A 16,677-nucleotide genomic window follows, 5' to 3' on the forward strand; every position below is an offset into this window, starting at 1 on the left:
CAAATATGCATATTATACAGTGTCATTAGTGACTGGACTGCCCTTTGTATCAACCTGGAAGCAACATCCATATGAATGTGAATGACCCCAGCAATCACCATTTGCAATGTCTATCTCTCTCCAGGTAGGCCACTTCCTTATGTTGAAATGCCTATCCTGATACAGCAACTCCCACCCTCATTTCTCTTCCTCGAGGACTTCAGTGCACACCACCCCCTGTGCGGAGTGCCCCTTCAACAGGTAGGGGTCTTCTAATTGACCAACTTATTTGAGACTTTGATTTGTGTCTCCTCAATGATGGTTCTCCTACTCACTTCAGTGCCATTCATGGCACCTTTTCTGCTATCAATCTCGCGATTCCTCTCGTGCTCTTGTGGTTTCACTACATTGGTCACCCCTTGATGATCTTTGTGACAGTGACCACTTTCCAATTGTTCTGTCATTCCACTGCCACTACTAAGCAGACAGGCCCCACATTGGGCATTCCGCAGAGTCAATTAGCCTTTATATACATCTTCTGTGCACTTTGACACCTCTCTCTTGGATTGCATTCATGTCATTGAGCAAGACCTCTCTGTCATGGTTCTTCATGCTGCTGCCAATGCCATCATCCTATCCACAGGTCTCCCTCATTGTCGACCACTACCATGGTGGACCAAGGATATAGCAGTCACTATCCAGGACCAGTGATGGGCCCTACATTGATCTAAATGACACACTTCACAGACCAACCTTATCACTTTTAAGCATCTCCATGCTAAGGCTCGCTACCTTATTAAGCAAAGTAAAAAGGAATGCTGGGAATGCTATGTTTCCTCCCTGGGGACATATGCCTCTTCCTCCCGGGTTTGATCTAAGCTCTGTAGCCTTCTGGGTCACCAGTGACAATCAACTCTCCAGGGTCTTATCCTACAGGATGCTTGCATACTGATCCATTGGTCCTTGCAGACCATACTTTGCAACAGCATTGGCATCCTCTTCCTATTCTGCTACTTTTTTTCCCAGCAGAAACAACACGTGGAAGAGATTGAGGCCCCACCAAGCTGAAACCTATAATGAACCTTTCACTGAATGGGAATTCTTGCAGGCTCTTATCTCTTCACATGACACAGCCCCAGACCCGGATTCCATCCACAACCAGTTGATCCAACACTTGCACATTACCCAGAGGGTCTTCAACTGCCTTTGGCTCATGGGTTGTCTTCCTCTCACAATGGTGAGACAGCATAATTATCCCCATACTTAAGCCTGGGAAGCACCCAACGTCTCTCGATAGCTATCGACTGATTAGCCTAACTGAAATTGCCTATGAGGCCACACAGTACATTCGGTGACACAGGCTTTTTAATAGTGTCATATTCTACGACTCTCTCAGTGCCCATCACAGCCTGTGTGTGCTGTACATGGTTCACCCCTTAGTGCAACGGGTCTAAGAAAGCTTCCACTTGCTTGCTCTTGAGGAAGCTGCTGTGATGTCTATGTGGGTTCCTGGTCTTGTCGGTCTGATGGGAAACAAGGCTGCTACCAAGGCTGCAGTCCTCCTAGATCAGCCCGCTAGCTCTTCCATTCCTTCCGATAATCTCCATGTTGCCGTCTGTTGACAGGTAGTGTCTCTCTGCATGGGAATAATCTCCGGGTAACGAAACCTCACCCAGCAACTTGGTCAACCTCCTCTCAGCCCTCTTGCCATGAGATCATTTTAGTTAGGTTGCGTATTCGGCACTGTCATTTTAGCCATCATCATTTGTTAGGGTGGTGATCCCCCACCACTATCTGCTCATTGTCGTCAGCCTTTGATGGTTTGCCACTTTGGATGGTACCCCCTTTTTTTAACCACCAGGTATATAGTCTTGCCTCCAATTTTCTTTTAGTTTTCCATGACTGCCTATATATTCACCTACAACAATTTCTTTGAAGGTATTATCTACAAATAAATTTGTGATTCTGTCATGGCCACTAGAATGACCCTGTCCTGTGCTAACCCTTTCATATGCCTTTACAAGAAAACCTTCCCAGAATCATAAACAGATCATCTGTTTCAAATTCATTGATGACAGATGGTAAGATATTGAGAAAATGCAGTTATAAATTAGACTGCTTACAAAACACTCATGCATACTATACTAGAATTTTGCTCAAGTATGTGAATCACACATCAAATAGGATTAACTAGTGATACTGAATCTGTACCGAGGAAGGCAGCACAGCTGGTCACAGGCGTTTCTTACTCATGGTAGAGCATTGCAGAACTGCCAAAAAGCCTGATCTGAAGGTATAAGTCATATATTCCACAAATGCCTTCTTACAAAATGTGTTGTAATAACATTCCACAAGAGTTGCTTTTCTATGTATCTTTTTTATTTATTGCTACCAGTTTCGAGCATAGCTCATTTTCGAGCTGTACGCAGTGAGATTGTAAATGCTATTTTCCAAATAATATTTCACCCATAGGGCAGCAAAGACAAGGTTAGACTAATAACAGTGATCGCAGAGGACTTTAACAATCTTCCTTACTGCACTCCATATGTGAATGGAATGGGAATTATCCCTAGTTTGTGGTACAATGGAAAGCACCCTCTGTCATGCACTTCACAGTGGTATGCAGAATATAGCTGTAGATACGATCATGTGGTAAGGGTGGTGCAAAACCTCTTTTGAACTATTTATGTTAGTATGAGCATTAATAAACAAGTAACACATTCAGGTGAATGGCATAAATGATTATATCATGCTGGCGTGTAGCAGGTTGTGCAAGATAATGCATAATGTGATTGGCTTCAGCAGTTACTCCACGAGCTATGCAGTCCAAAGTGTCGCCCCTCCCCACACTCCCATCCTAACACCTCTGCTTCCCACTCCACCCTTCTTCAGTTTCCACTTCTCCCTGTCATCCATTTGTATCCACCTTCTACACCCCATTCCATCCTTAGGCCTTTGCTGCCCAACAAACCTCCTATCTCCCTGTTATTTTTCTACTCTGCACAACTTGTTCCTTTACTCTTCTTCTTTGTCGTTCTTCTTCTCCTTATATTATTTTTTTTTATTTTTTTTTATTTTAATGAGTATCTTGTATATTATGAAGAGGAAGCTGATAGGCCTATAGCTTTTTATGTTTTTTTCTGTCTCCTTTCATGTGAAGTAAAACAATTCAGCATTTTACCAGTTTTGAGGAATTGTCTTTTTCTGCAACCATTCTTCAAACATTGTGCTACTTTTCCTCCAGCTTTAACCATATATACTGAGTCACTATCATTTTCTAGGATCTTTCCTTGCTTCTTATTAAAATGCTTGATCAGTTTTCTCCTTTATGTCAGTTACTGTATTATTTGTCATCTTATTTGGTTATAGTTTTTCTATAAAGACACATCTTAACTGCAGACATAATATAAACAACACAAATCTTAAACAACTGCACACCAGAACTTGGTAACCATAAGTACAGTGGTGCTACCCAACATAATTTTCTTCTCTGTTTTCTTCATATTCTTATTGTTTGTCTTATCAAATTTTCATGGTACCATCTTACATACTCTTGGAGACATTTGTCAATAATTTTGTTTGAACATATTGTATCATATTCATATTATCATTTACTTGAAACTCTGATCTTCTCTTTAATTATTTGCCTTTTTCTGTTTGAGATTTTCTTTTGTTTTGATTTCTTCACTCTTAAAATATGTTTTGATGTTAATGCATACCATTTATTCATTCACATATTGTGTTCTGTAAATTCTATTATGAAAAAGAGCCTATAGGGATGTGGAACAAGTCTAGTCATACTTCAGATGATCCACAAGACCCTTTTCCACTTACAAAATTAGAGCAAGAAAAGTCATTCTGCTAGGTTCCAGTGTACATGGGAATTCATGGTAATGAAGCAACAGATGAAGCAGTTAAGAATGCTTGCTTGAAAAATATATTTCCCAAATTTACTGCCCTTGTATATGCAGTTTCTCACTTTTGAGGTACAGGATCATGTCTCTGTGGGAGGAGGCCTGAGTGGGCTTGCGGAATAACAAGTTGCTTTCAGTGAAATGAGTGACACAGCCATGTTTTTCTGCCTTTTGGCCACTGTGATGGAAGAAGTACTCTTTAACGTGCGTTCTTATTGGGCACTGTCCTCTGCTTCATGGATTCCTCCTCCAGTGGCATAATTCACCAGTATGCAGTGCTTGTAGTGTATGGGTATATCTAAACTACATTTTAACAGAATGTGTTTTATATCAAGATATGAGGTCTGCAATTAGCTTACCCACTGATCTGCTCTCTTTTTTAGGAGACAATGAATTGAATGTGATTTGTGTTTTAATATTCCATGTGATGTCCAGTCTTCTAGTTTGTTAGAAGATTTTAATATGTTTCCAGGGCGATTGCTACCTCTTTTATTATTCTATTGATCAAGCAGACATGGTTCCTTGCTACATTATTTTAATTGTTGTGTAAGTAGAGTCTGTGAATTTTAACCGTAAAATGACTTGAGGCATATGTCATTTGGGCTTCTATATTGAAGTTTGAGTGGGATATGATGTAGCCGAATGGCTGCGAATTATAAGCATACCGTCCAGTAACAGAAAAATACCCATGTTCATCCCCACCTCATTTGGTAAGGGCGCTGATGGCCTTACGGTTGAGTGCCCTATACATTCCACTACCACCACCACCACCAACAACAACAACAACAACAATAACAAGTTATACATCAACAGACAGAAGAAAGCATTGCTTTTGTGAAATATACTAACAACAAATTATGGCTATTGCTAATCTGTTCAAACCGATAATTATGGTTACTCCTTCATTAATTTGTGTGTGTGTTTGTATATATATATATATATATATATATATATATATATATATATATATATATATATATATATATATATAAACGTAATTGTTGGGTTCAAATTAATGATATGGTTATAATAAAGGGAAACATTCCACGTAGGAAAAATATATCTAAAAACAAAGATGATGTGACTTACCAAATGAAAGTACTGGCAGGTCGACAGACACACAAACAAACACAAACATACACACAAAATTCAAGCTTTCCCAACAAACTGTTGCCTCATCAGGAAAGAGGGAAGGAGAGGGAAAGACGAAAGGATGTGGGTTTTAAGGGAGAGGGTAAGGAGTCATTCCAATCCCGGGAGCGGAAAGACTTACCTTAGGGGGGAAAAAAGGACGGGTATACACTCGCACACACACACATATCCATCCACACATATACAGACACAAGCAGACGTATTTAAAGACCTTTAAAGGCACACACACACATATGCATCCACACATACAGACACAAGCAGACATATATATATATATATATATATATATATATATATATATATATATATATATATATATATATATATAATGTCTGCTTGTGTCTGTATGTGTGGATGGATATGTGTGTGTGTGTGCGTGTGTATACCTGTCCTTTTTTCCCACTAAGGTAAGTCTTTCCGCTCCCAGGATTGGAATGACTCCTTACCCTCTCCCTTAAAACCCACATTCTTTCATCTTTCCCTCTCCTTCCCTCTTTCCTGATGCAACCGTTGGTTGCGAAAGCTAGAATTTTGTGTGTATGTTTTTGTTTGCTTGTGTGTCTATCGACCTGCCAGGTCGATAGACACACAAGCAAACAAAAACATACACACAAAATTCTAGCTATATATATATATATATATATATATATATATATATACACACACATGGAGGGAGAAAGACAGATAGACTACTTTGATAAATACCACTGCTCCTCTTTCTTTGTCATTCAGCTGTTGTTATTACCAAATACTTTGAACATTTACGCAACCTTTCACAGACCACTATCAGAGGTGTAAGAAACTTACAGTCTTGAATCAAAGTATTCTGATAATTTATGGGAGTGGCTAAAGAGGTATTCTTTTACTTTGTTTTTAAATATTTGGGGACATTTTTACATATACAGACTGAAGCAGCGAGTGAAAATTTGTACCAAGACTGGGAAGCAGGTGACCCAGGTTCGATTCCCAGCCTTGGTGCAAATTTTCACATGGCGCTTCAGTCTGTATACATAAAATCATACCTATATGAGACCAGTAAAGTCTCTGAAAATGTGTAATTTCATTCGTATTTGAGGATGTTCTGTTACCTGCCTGATGTCCTTTGGTATCCCATTTTGGACCTCTACACTAGAATATAAAACTCCATTCTGAACCCTAGAGAGGGTTAATATTGTGATTCTGAATTGCTGAGTTCATCCTAAATCTACTCTTATTGTTAACCACAAATACCATTAGGTAAGGTATGTTTTGACATCTAAGTTTAAGAATCCCTAGGTCCTTGAAAAGGCTTCTGGTAGATGTTTGGTTACGAACAAATGGTTCAAATGGTTCTGAGCACTATGGGACTTAACATCTGTGGTCATCAGTCCCCTAGAACTTAGAACTACTTAAACCTAACTAACCTAAGGGCATCACACACATCCATGCCCGAGGCAGGATTCAAACCTGCAACTGCAGCAGTTGCGCGGTTCCGGACTGAGCACCTAGAACCGCTCAGCCACCGCGGCCAGCTGTTACGAACATAACACATATTCTTACAGCATGCTTTTGTAGAATGAATCTTGTTTTCACCTTCACTGCAATGCCTCAGAAGATTATGCAGTAGGACAGACATGAGTTAAAATATGCTAGCAATGTTGTCTGCAGGTCAATACAGTGAGAGAGATTTTTGAGTTCAAGGTAGCCAGAACTGAGCTTTTTGGTTGATTTACCCACATTCTGGTGCCACATCATTTTATTTTCCATCTGGACACCCAGGAATTTCACATACTGAGCCTCATCCAGTGTATGACCATTGATCTCTACTTCTGGTATTTGTAAGGTGTTTTTATTTGAGTATGAGTTTTTGAAAGGTCAAGAGTGTAGCTGTTAGTTGGGAACCAGTTGTAAACCAGTTTTGCTATTCTGCTGGCTGTTTCTGGTCTGGCTGTGTTTGGACCTTTTATCAGTATACTTGGGTGATCAGCGAACATTACAGTTTTTGAAGAATCCTCGAGTGTCTTCAGTAAATCACTTCTTCAGATCAAGAAAAGGAGTGAGCCAAGCATCAAACCTTGCAGCAGACTGTATTTAATGTTTCCCTGAAATTTAATCTTATTTCTGTCGTATCATTTGCTAACATGACACTCTGTTTTATGTTATTTAGATATACCGGTACTCTATCCAAGCAAGGGGGAGCCCTTTAATACCATAACATTTTAGTTTCCCTTGCCGAATTTTATCAAAGTGCCTTTGTTAAATATTTGCCTCTTTCATTTATGTTGGCATAAACATCATCTTACAGAATGTTTAAATGGTATAAACATCTTCTTACAAAATGTTTAAATTGTTGCTTAATTTGATCCAATGTACTTCCCATTCATTAAATAAATTCATTACTTTGTCCCATTCCATTCTAGTGGTTGATAAAAATGTACCAACAACTCATCTCCAGAAATATACTGCAAAAATATTCCATCAACATCTTACTGATGCATGATATCGCAAATAACATTTTGCTTAACAGGTGCATGGTGGGTACTCATTTTACATATACTCCATGGAACTTCAGTTCTCAAAGAATAGTGTGACAGGGCTGTTCCTCTGTATAAGTTTAGTGAAGATGCTACTTCTTTACCATGACAGAACAGTTTTCCATGCTGCATTATTGTCCCCATAGCTACCACAGATGATGGATCTGAATGAGGGAGTTCTCTTCATGAGAGATTCCATTATTCAGTTCATCAGCCAAGCTGCACACTGTTATACAGTTCACACACTCTTCATCAGTTCTAAATCTTCAAGTAATAACTAATTTATATATATTAGTGCTTTGTGGCTACTTCTGCATTTATCTCTCAACAACATTTAGAACCAAACATGACCAAACTATTCCACCGGGTGTACAAGATATATGGAACTAGCAAGATAGCATAAGACTTTAAGAAGACTCTTATAATCTCAATTCCAAAGAGGACAGGTGCTGACAGTAATGAATATTATCAAACCATCCGTGCAATAAAAATATTAAGAAATAGATAGATTACAACTCACTATATAGTGCAGAAGCCAAGTCACAGACAGACACAACAAAAGCACTGCTAAACAAGTAAACTTTCAGCCAAGGAGAAATTAGAGCTTAATATCTCATCAACATTGAGGTTGTTAGAGATGGAGCACAAGCTTGGATTAGGGAAGGATGGGGAAGGAAATTGGCCATGCCCTTTCAAAGGAACCATCTTGGTATTTGCCTCATGTGATATAGGGAAATTATGGAAAATTTAAATCAGGATGGTCAGACGCAGGTTTGAACAGTCAACCTCCTGAATGCGAGTAACTTTCAGCCAAAAGGTCAGGGTTGGGCAGCTATGTGCAGTCGGAAGATTAGCGGGAGGGGGGAGTGGGGTGTGGGGGAGGAGCAGAAAAGGAGGGAAGTAAAAAGACTGTGGGTGTGTTAGTGAAATAGAAGGCTGCATAGTGCTGGAGTGGGAACAGGCGGGTGAAGGATGGTGACTAATGAAGATTGAGGCCAGGAGGGTTATGGGAACATAGGATGTATTTCAGATAGAGTTCCCACCTGCATAACTCAGAAAAACGTGTTTGTAGGAAGGATCAAGATAGCACAGGCTGTGAAGCAGTCATTGAAATGAAGACCGTAGTGTTGGGCAGCGTGCTCAGCAACTGGATGTCCCAACTGTTTCTTGGCAACAGTTTGTTGGTGGCCATTCATGCAGACAGTTTTCTGGTTGTCATGCCCATGAAGAACATATCATAGTGGTTGCAGACTAGCTCGTAGATCACATGACTAGTTTCACAGTAGCCCTGCAGTTGATGGGATAGGTGATGCTTGTGACCAGACTGGAGTAGGTGGTAGTGGGAGGATTTATGGGACAGGTCTTGCATCTCCCCTCCTGCGCCAACCTCTTCATCTCAGAGTAGCACTTGCAACCTACATCTTCAATTATTTGCTGGATGTATTCCAATCTCTGTCTTCCTTTACAGTCTTTGCCCTCTATAGCTCCCTCTAGTATCAGGGAAGTCATTCCCTCATGTCTTAACAGACATCCCATCATCCTGTCTCTTCTCCTTATCAGTGTCTTCCACATACTGCTTTCATATCCGATCCTGTGTAGAACCTCCTCATTCCTTACCTTATCAGTCCACCTAATTTTCAACATTCGTCTGTAGCGCCATATCTCAAATGCTTCGATTCTCTTCTGTTCCGGTTTTCCCACAGTCCATGTTTCACTATCATACAATGTTGTACTCCATACATACATTCTCAGAAATTTCTTCCTCAAATTAAGGCCTATGTTTGATACTAGTAGACTTCTCTTGGCCAGGAATGCTCTTTTTGCCATTGCTCGCTGCTTTTGATGTCCTCCTTGCTCCATCCAACATTAGTTATTTTACTGCGTAGATAGCAGAATTCCTTAATTTCATCTACTTCATGACCATCAATGCTACTTCTCATTACTTTTGTATTTCTTCGATTTACTCGCAGTCTATATTCTGTGCTCATTAGAATGTTCATTCTGGTCGGCAGATCATGTAATTCTTCTTCACTTTCATTCAGGATAGCAGTATTATCAACGAACGTATCATTAATATCCTTTCACCTTGAATTTTAATTCTACTTGAACCTTTCTGTAGTTTCCATCATTGCCTCTTCAAAGTGTACATTGAAGGATAGGGGCGAAAGACTACATCCTGTCTCACACCCTTTTTAATCTGAGCACTTCGTTTTTGGTCTTCCACTCTTACTGTTCCTTCTTAGCTCTAGTAGATATTGTATATTACCTGTCTCTCCCCATAGCTTACATCTATTTTAACTCAGAATTTCGAACATCTTGCACCATTTGACATTGTCAAATCCTTTTTCCAGATTGATAAATCCTATGAACATGTCTTGATTCTTCTTTAGAGTTGCTTCCATTATCAACCACAATGTCAGACTAGCCTTTCTGGTCCTTTACCTTTCCTAAAGCCAAACTGATCATCATCTAACCCATCTTCAATTTTCTTTTCCACTCTTCTGTATATTATTCTTGTCATCAACTTGGGTGCATGAGCTGTTAAGCTGACTGTGTGATAATTCTCACACTTGTCAGCTCTTGCAGTCTTCCAAATTATGTGGATGATATTTTCCAAAAGTCAGATAGTATACTGCCAGACTCCTACATTCCACATGCCAGCATGAATAGTCATTTTGTTGCCATTTCCTCCAATGTCTTTTGAAATGCTGATGGAATGTTATCTATCCATTCTGCCTTACTTGACATTAAGTCTTCCAAAGCTCTTTTAAATTTTGATTCTAATACTTGGTCCCTATCTCTTCTAAATCAACTTGTGTTTCTTCTTCTATTACATCAGACAAATCTTCCTCCTCATAGAGGCCTTCAGTGTATTTTTCCCACCTATCTCCTCTCTCCTCCGCATTTAACAGTGGAAATCCTGTTGCAGTCTTAATGTTACCACCCTTGCTTTTAATGTCACAGAAGGTTGTTTTGACTTTCCTGTATGCTGAGTCTGTCCTTCCTACATTCATTTCTTTTCTAAATTCTGCACATTTTTCATGCAGCCATTTTGTCTTAGCTTCCCTTCACTTCCTATTTATTTCATTCCTCAGCGAACTGTATTCCTGAGTTTCCCGGAACATTTTTGTACTTCCTCCTTTTAGTGATTAACTGAAGTATTTGTTCTTTTACCCATGGTGTCTTCGCAGTCTTCTATGTATCTATGTTTTTCTTTCCAACTTCTGTGGTTGCTCTTTTTACAGATGTCCATTTCTCATAACTGAAGTATTTGTTCTTTTACCCATGGTGTCTTCGCAGTCTTCTATGTATCTATGTTTTTCTTTCCAACTTCTGTGATTGCTCGTTTTACAGATGTCCATTTCTCTTCAACTCTGCTGTCTACTGAGCTATTCCTTATTGCCTTATCTACAGCCTTAGAGAACTTCAAGCATATCTCGTCATTCCTTAGTACTTCCGTATCCTACTTTTTTGCTTATTGATTCTTCCTGACTAATGTCTTAAACTTCAGCCTACTTTTCATCACTACTATATTGTGATCTGAGTCTGTATCTGCACCTGGGTATGCCTTACAATCCAGTATCTGATTTGAGAATCTCTGTCTGACCATGATGTGATCTAACTGAAATCTTCCCATATTACCCAGCCTTTTCAGAAGGGTACTCCTCCTCTTGTGATTCTTGAACAGAGTATTCACTATTATTAGCTGGAATTTATTACAGAACTCAATTAGTCTTTCTCCTCTCTCATTGCTTGTCCCAAGCCAATTTTCTCCTGTAACCTTTTCCTCTGCTCCTTCACCTACAACTGCATTCCATTCCCCCATGACTATTAGATATTCATCTCCCTTTACATACTGTATTACCCTTCCAATATCCTCCATATACCTTGTCTATTTCTTCATCTTCAGCTTCCAACATCGACATGTATACCTGAACTATTGTTGCCAGTGTTGGTTTGCTGTCGATTTGGATTAGAACAACCTTATCACAGAACTGTTCACAGTAGCACACTCTCTGCCCTACCTTCCTATTCATAACAAATCATACTCCTGTTATACCATTTTCTGCTGCTGTTGATATTACCCTCTATACTCATCTGACCAGAAATCCTTGTCTTCTTTCCACTTCACTTCACTGACCCCTACTATATCTAGATTGAGCCTCAGCATTTCCTTTTTCAGATTTTCTAGTTTCCCTACCACATTCAAACTTCTGGCGTTCCATGCACCAACTCATAGAACGTTATTCTTTCGTTGATTATTCAATCTTTTTCTCATTGTCATCTCCCCATTGGCAGTCCCCTCCCGGAGATCCAAATGGGGGACTATTCTAGAATCTTTTGCCAATGGAAATATCATCATGACACTTTTACAATTACAGACCGCATGACCTGTCGATGCACGTTACTTGTCTTTAATGCAGTGGTTTCCATTGCCTTCTGCATCCTCGTGCCATTGATCATTGCTGATTGTTCTGCCTTTAGAGGCAAGGTTCCACCCCTAGGACAAGAGAGGGGCCTGAACCTCTGTCTGCTCCTCCGCTCTCTTTGAGAAGGCCGTTGGTAGAATTACTTCTTAAGCCGGAAGTCTTCGGCCACCAATGCTGATTATTAACCAAAATTTCAGTGGCAGGTTTTGAACCCGGGACAGAGGACATGTTGATTACTAATCAAAGATGCTACCGCTAGACTATGGGTCTATTAGAGGGATGTGAACCGTGACTTAAGTGGCTGGGAGCAAGGGTTGAGTAGGGATGGATGAGGACATTGTGTAGATTTTGTGAGCAGCAGAATACCATGGTGGAAGGACTGGGAAGGATAGTGGGTGGGACATTCCTCATGTAAAAGAACAAATACTTCAGTTAGTCACTGAAAGGAGGAAGTGCAAAAATGTTCAGGGTACAAAGAGAGATGGTCTAAATCCTGGTGGAACATGTATGTGATTCAGTTGCCCGAGTCCTGGATGGTACTGAGTCACTAGGGGAACGCTCCTCTGTTGCTGGACGATGGGACTTTGGGAGGTGGTGGATGACTGGAGGTATAGGCATGAGAGGTCTGTTTCTGTATACTGTTGGGAGGGCAACTAGAGTCTATGAAGGCCTCAGTGAGACCCTTGATATATTTCGAGAGGGAATACTCTTCACTACAGATGCAATGGCCATGGGTGGCTAGGCTCCATGGAAAGAATGTCTTGGCATGGAATGGGTTGCAGCTGTCAAAGGGGAGGTATTGCTGGTGGTTGGTGGGTTTGGTACGGACAGAGGTACTGATGTAGCCGTCTTTGAGATGGAGGTCAACATTGAGGAAGGTGGCCTGTTGGTTTGAGTAAGACCAGGTGAAGTGAATGGGGGAGAAGGTGTTGAGGCTCTGGAGGAATGTGGATAAGTGTCATCACCCTTGATCCAGACAAAAAGTTTCTTCAGTGAATCTGAACCAGGTGAGGGGTTAGGGATTTCTGGTTGATTAGGAAAAAGGTCCTGTAGATGGCCCAAGAATACGTTGGCATAGGATGATGCAGTGCAGGTGCCCATTGCCGTTCTCTGGATTTGTTTGTAGGTTATGCCTTCAATGGAGCATTCCCCTCATGACTTGGTACCACCCAAGACTGGAGCAACTGAATCACATGTTCCGCCAGGGCTTCAACTACCCCTCCTCATGCCCTGAAATGAGGGATGTCCTACTGACTATTCCTCCTACCCCTCCCACAATGGTATACTGCCACTCACAGACCTATACAATATCCGTGTCCAATTTTACTCAATCCCTACTCTCAACCTCTTACATCATAGCTCATATTTCCGTAATAGACCTAGATGCAATATCTGTCCCATACATCCTCCCAGCGCCACCTACTCCAGTCCGGTCACAAGTATCAACTATCCTGTTAAAGGCAGGGTTACGTGTGAAAACAGTCATGTGATCTACAAACTAATCTGCAACCACTGTGAAGCATTCTACATGAGCATGACAAACAACAAGCTGTCTGTCCACATGAATGACCACCGACAAACTGTGGCTGAGAAACAGCTGGACAATGCAGTTTCTGAGCTTGCTGCCCAACACCGCGTTCTTCATTTCAGTGACTGCTTCACAGCCTGTGCCATGTTTATCCTTCATACATCACCAGCTTTTCTGAATTGCAAAGGTAGGTCTCTCCCTGCAATACATCATATGTTCCTGTAACCTTCCTGCCCTCAACCTTCGTTAGTCACTATCCTTCACCTCCTACCCCCTTCTGAGTTCCCACTCCAGCACTACACAGCCTTCTGTTTCACTAACACACACACTATCTTTCTACTGGTCTCCTCCCCCCCCCCCCCCTTCCTCCCTGGTCTCTGTCTAGGCACTTCAGCGTCCCTCACACCTCCCATGCTATCCCTCCCCCTCCTCACCCCAGTTTCCTCCTTACACCCACAATCCAGATTGCTTCTTCCACTGTGCACTGCAGCTCGCAATCTGACCTCAGCAGCCAGAGACAGTGGTCGTGTGTGTGTGTGTGTGTGTGTGTGTGTGTGTGTGTGTGTGTGTGTGTGTGTGTGTGGTGTTACCTAATCGAGAAGAAGACCTTTTGGTTGAAAACTTTCTTGTTTAGTCTTTTTGTTGTGCCTCTCTGTGATTCAGCATCTCCAGTCTCTGGTGACTAGCATTGTATCCTTTCCGTAATATTGTCATTGTTCCATCCTGAATTTTCCATTGTTTCAAACCATCAGTTTATGCCACACAAAATATGACACAAATTATTTACAGAAGAGTGGAAAACTGGTACAAACTGACTTTGGTGAAGACCACTTTGGGCTCCAATTTATCTTGAAACGTAAACTGAAGACAGGCAAACCTACATTTTTAGCCTTTGGAGACCTGGAGGAAACCTTTGATAGTGTTGACAAGGACATAAACTCTTTAAAATTCTGAAGATAGTGACGATCAAATACAGGGGACAAATTGTTATCTACAACTAGTACAGAAACTAGACATCAGTTGTAAGAGTTGAAGGGCATGAAAAGAAGGCAGTGGCCGAGAAGGGAATGAGATGGAGTTGTTGCCCGCAGACCATGTCATTCAATCTGTGCATTGAGCAATCAGTAAAGGAAACTAAGGAAAACTTTGAAAAGGAAATTACACCTACATCTTCATACATATATACATAAATACATAAATTTCTCTTTGAAATGCATAACAGAGGGTATTTAGCATGGTACTACATATTATTGTTTCTTCCCATTTCAGTTGTGTATAGAACCTGGGAAGAATAACTGTCTAAATGCCTTTGTGTGTGCTGTAATTACTTTACTAACCAATTCCTATGAAAGTGATGTGTAAGGGGCTGAAGAATAAATTAAAATTAAGAGAGAAGAAATAAAAATGTTTAGGTTCACATTTGCCATTTTAAATTCATTACACATGGCATTGGCCTTGGAAGATCAGTTGAGTGGAATGGATAGTGTCTTGAAAAGAAGTTATAAGATGAATGTCAACAAAAGTAAAACAAGGGCAATGAAATCTAGTCAAAAAGAATCATCTGATGCTGAGGAAGGTCATGAAAAGGAGGCAGTGGTCGAGAAGGGAATGAGATGGGGTTGCCACCTGCATACCATGTTATTCAGTCTGTGTATTGAGCAATCAGTAAAGGATTAGGAAATGTAGATTGGGAAACAAGACACTAAAAATAGTAGATGAGTTTTGCTAATTGGACAGGAAAATAACTGAAGGTGACTGAAATAGAGAGAATATTATATGTTTACTGACAGTAGCCAGAAAAACATGTCTGGAAAAAAGGAATTTGTTGACGAAGAATATAAATTGAAGTGTTGCAAAGTGTCTCTTTTTTGATCTAAAATGTAAATGAGTTTAAAATTTTCTATTATAAATAATACTGTTTATCTTTTATTATGAAAATTTCTACTTATTCTTCTCTTCCAGGGCAAACTGAAGTACCTGTAGCTGATTGTGGTAGAAGACACTATAATGTCCAGGAAAAAAGCACATTTAAGCTTTGTGATTACCTTGATTATTGGTCAGATTATATAAGGAATGACTACCCAGAGACAATGCCGTGCTTTTACTTAAAGGTGTGCCTTTCAAGTTGTACTGTAACTTTATAAGATTGAGCTCATTCACTATTTATAAAATAATTAATTTGTAAATGTGTTTGATTTTTAGGACTGGCATTTCACAAGAGACTTTCCCCTACATTTGATCTACCGCACTCCTCAGTATTTTGCCAGTGATTGGCTTAATGAATACTATTATGACCATAAAAATAAAAATGATGATTATAGATTTGTGTATATGGGTCCTAAAGGTTCATGGTAAGACTAAAAGCCACACACAGAACAATTTTAATATAGTTTAGTCAGTGAAAGTGGTTCCTTTACGTAAATCACATTTCATTCTTAACAGCAATGTGATGAAGAACAAATTTCTACTTATCACATAGTGGAGAGATTGACAGGCAGACAGGTGCATTTAAATACACATAAAAGTAGATTAAGGAATTCGACAAAGTCCTTCCCAGATGTAGAAAAACTACTCCCATGCATACATGCGCAATGGACACACATGTGTCCACTTTCATCTCCAGGTGCAAAGGCATCATTACTGAGGTGACAGTGCCCATGTGTATCTGAGTTGTGCGGGTGTGAATATGTGTGTGGCTTTTCTACACCTGAAGAAAGACTATGTCTGATAGCTTAGTCTGCTTTTGATTATATCTGTCTATAGCTCATTGCCTCCTCTATGTGGTGAGCAGCAATCTATCCTATTTCATATTGTCATTATACCATCCTGGACTTTTCATTGATGATTCAGCTTTGTTATACATTGCCAGCCATTATATGTCCAATTTGTTGAGTTTTTGGCAGCCAATGCTTTGAAATGATCATTTTATGTTAATTAAACTTCTACTTTATTGAATACTACAATGAATATAAAAGGAATGTAGAATCTCTCTTACGTTCAAGTACAACATCCTGAATACTTCAGTTACAATGTCCTGAATACTTCAAAAAGCACTGTGAAAATGAATAATTGCAGTTTTTGAAATGTTCCACGTGTTCGACTGTCTGACACAAAAATCCACACCATGAAGAAATTAATGACTATTAATTGTACTGCATGTG

At 40.0% G+C, this 16,677-nt stretch overlaps 1 protein-coding gene across 1 annotated transcript in view; it reads left to right on the forward strand.

Annotated features, from left to right (window-relative positions):
- The window catches only part of LOC126457082 (2-oxoglutarate and iron-dependent oxygenase JMJD4), a 135,967-nt gene that overhangs the window by 47,394 nt on the left and 71,896 nt on the right, over positions 1–16,677 (forward strand). The window contains exons 2-3 of the mRNA XM_050093095.1: positions 15,479–15,627; positions 15,719–15,867. Coding sequence (XP_049949052.1) covers positions 15,479–15,627; positions 15,719–15,867 — 298 coding nt within the window. The remainder of the gene's footprint in view (positions 1–15,478; positions 15,628–15,718; positions 15,868–16,677) is intronic.

This window comes from Schistocerca serialis, chromosome 2 (assembly GCF_023864345.2).
Source record: "Schistocerca serialis cubense isolate TAMUIC-IGC-003099 chromosome 2, iqSchSeri2.2, whole genome shotgun sequence".
Lineage (NCBI taxonomy): Eukaryota > Metazoa > Arthropoda > Insecta > Orthoptera > Acrididae > Schistocerca > Schistocerca serialis.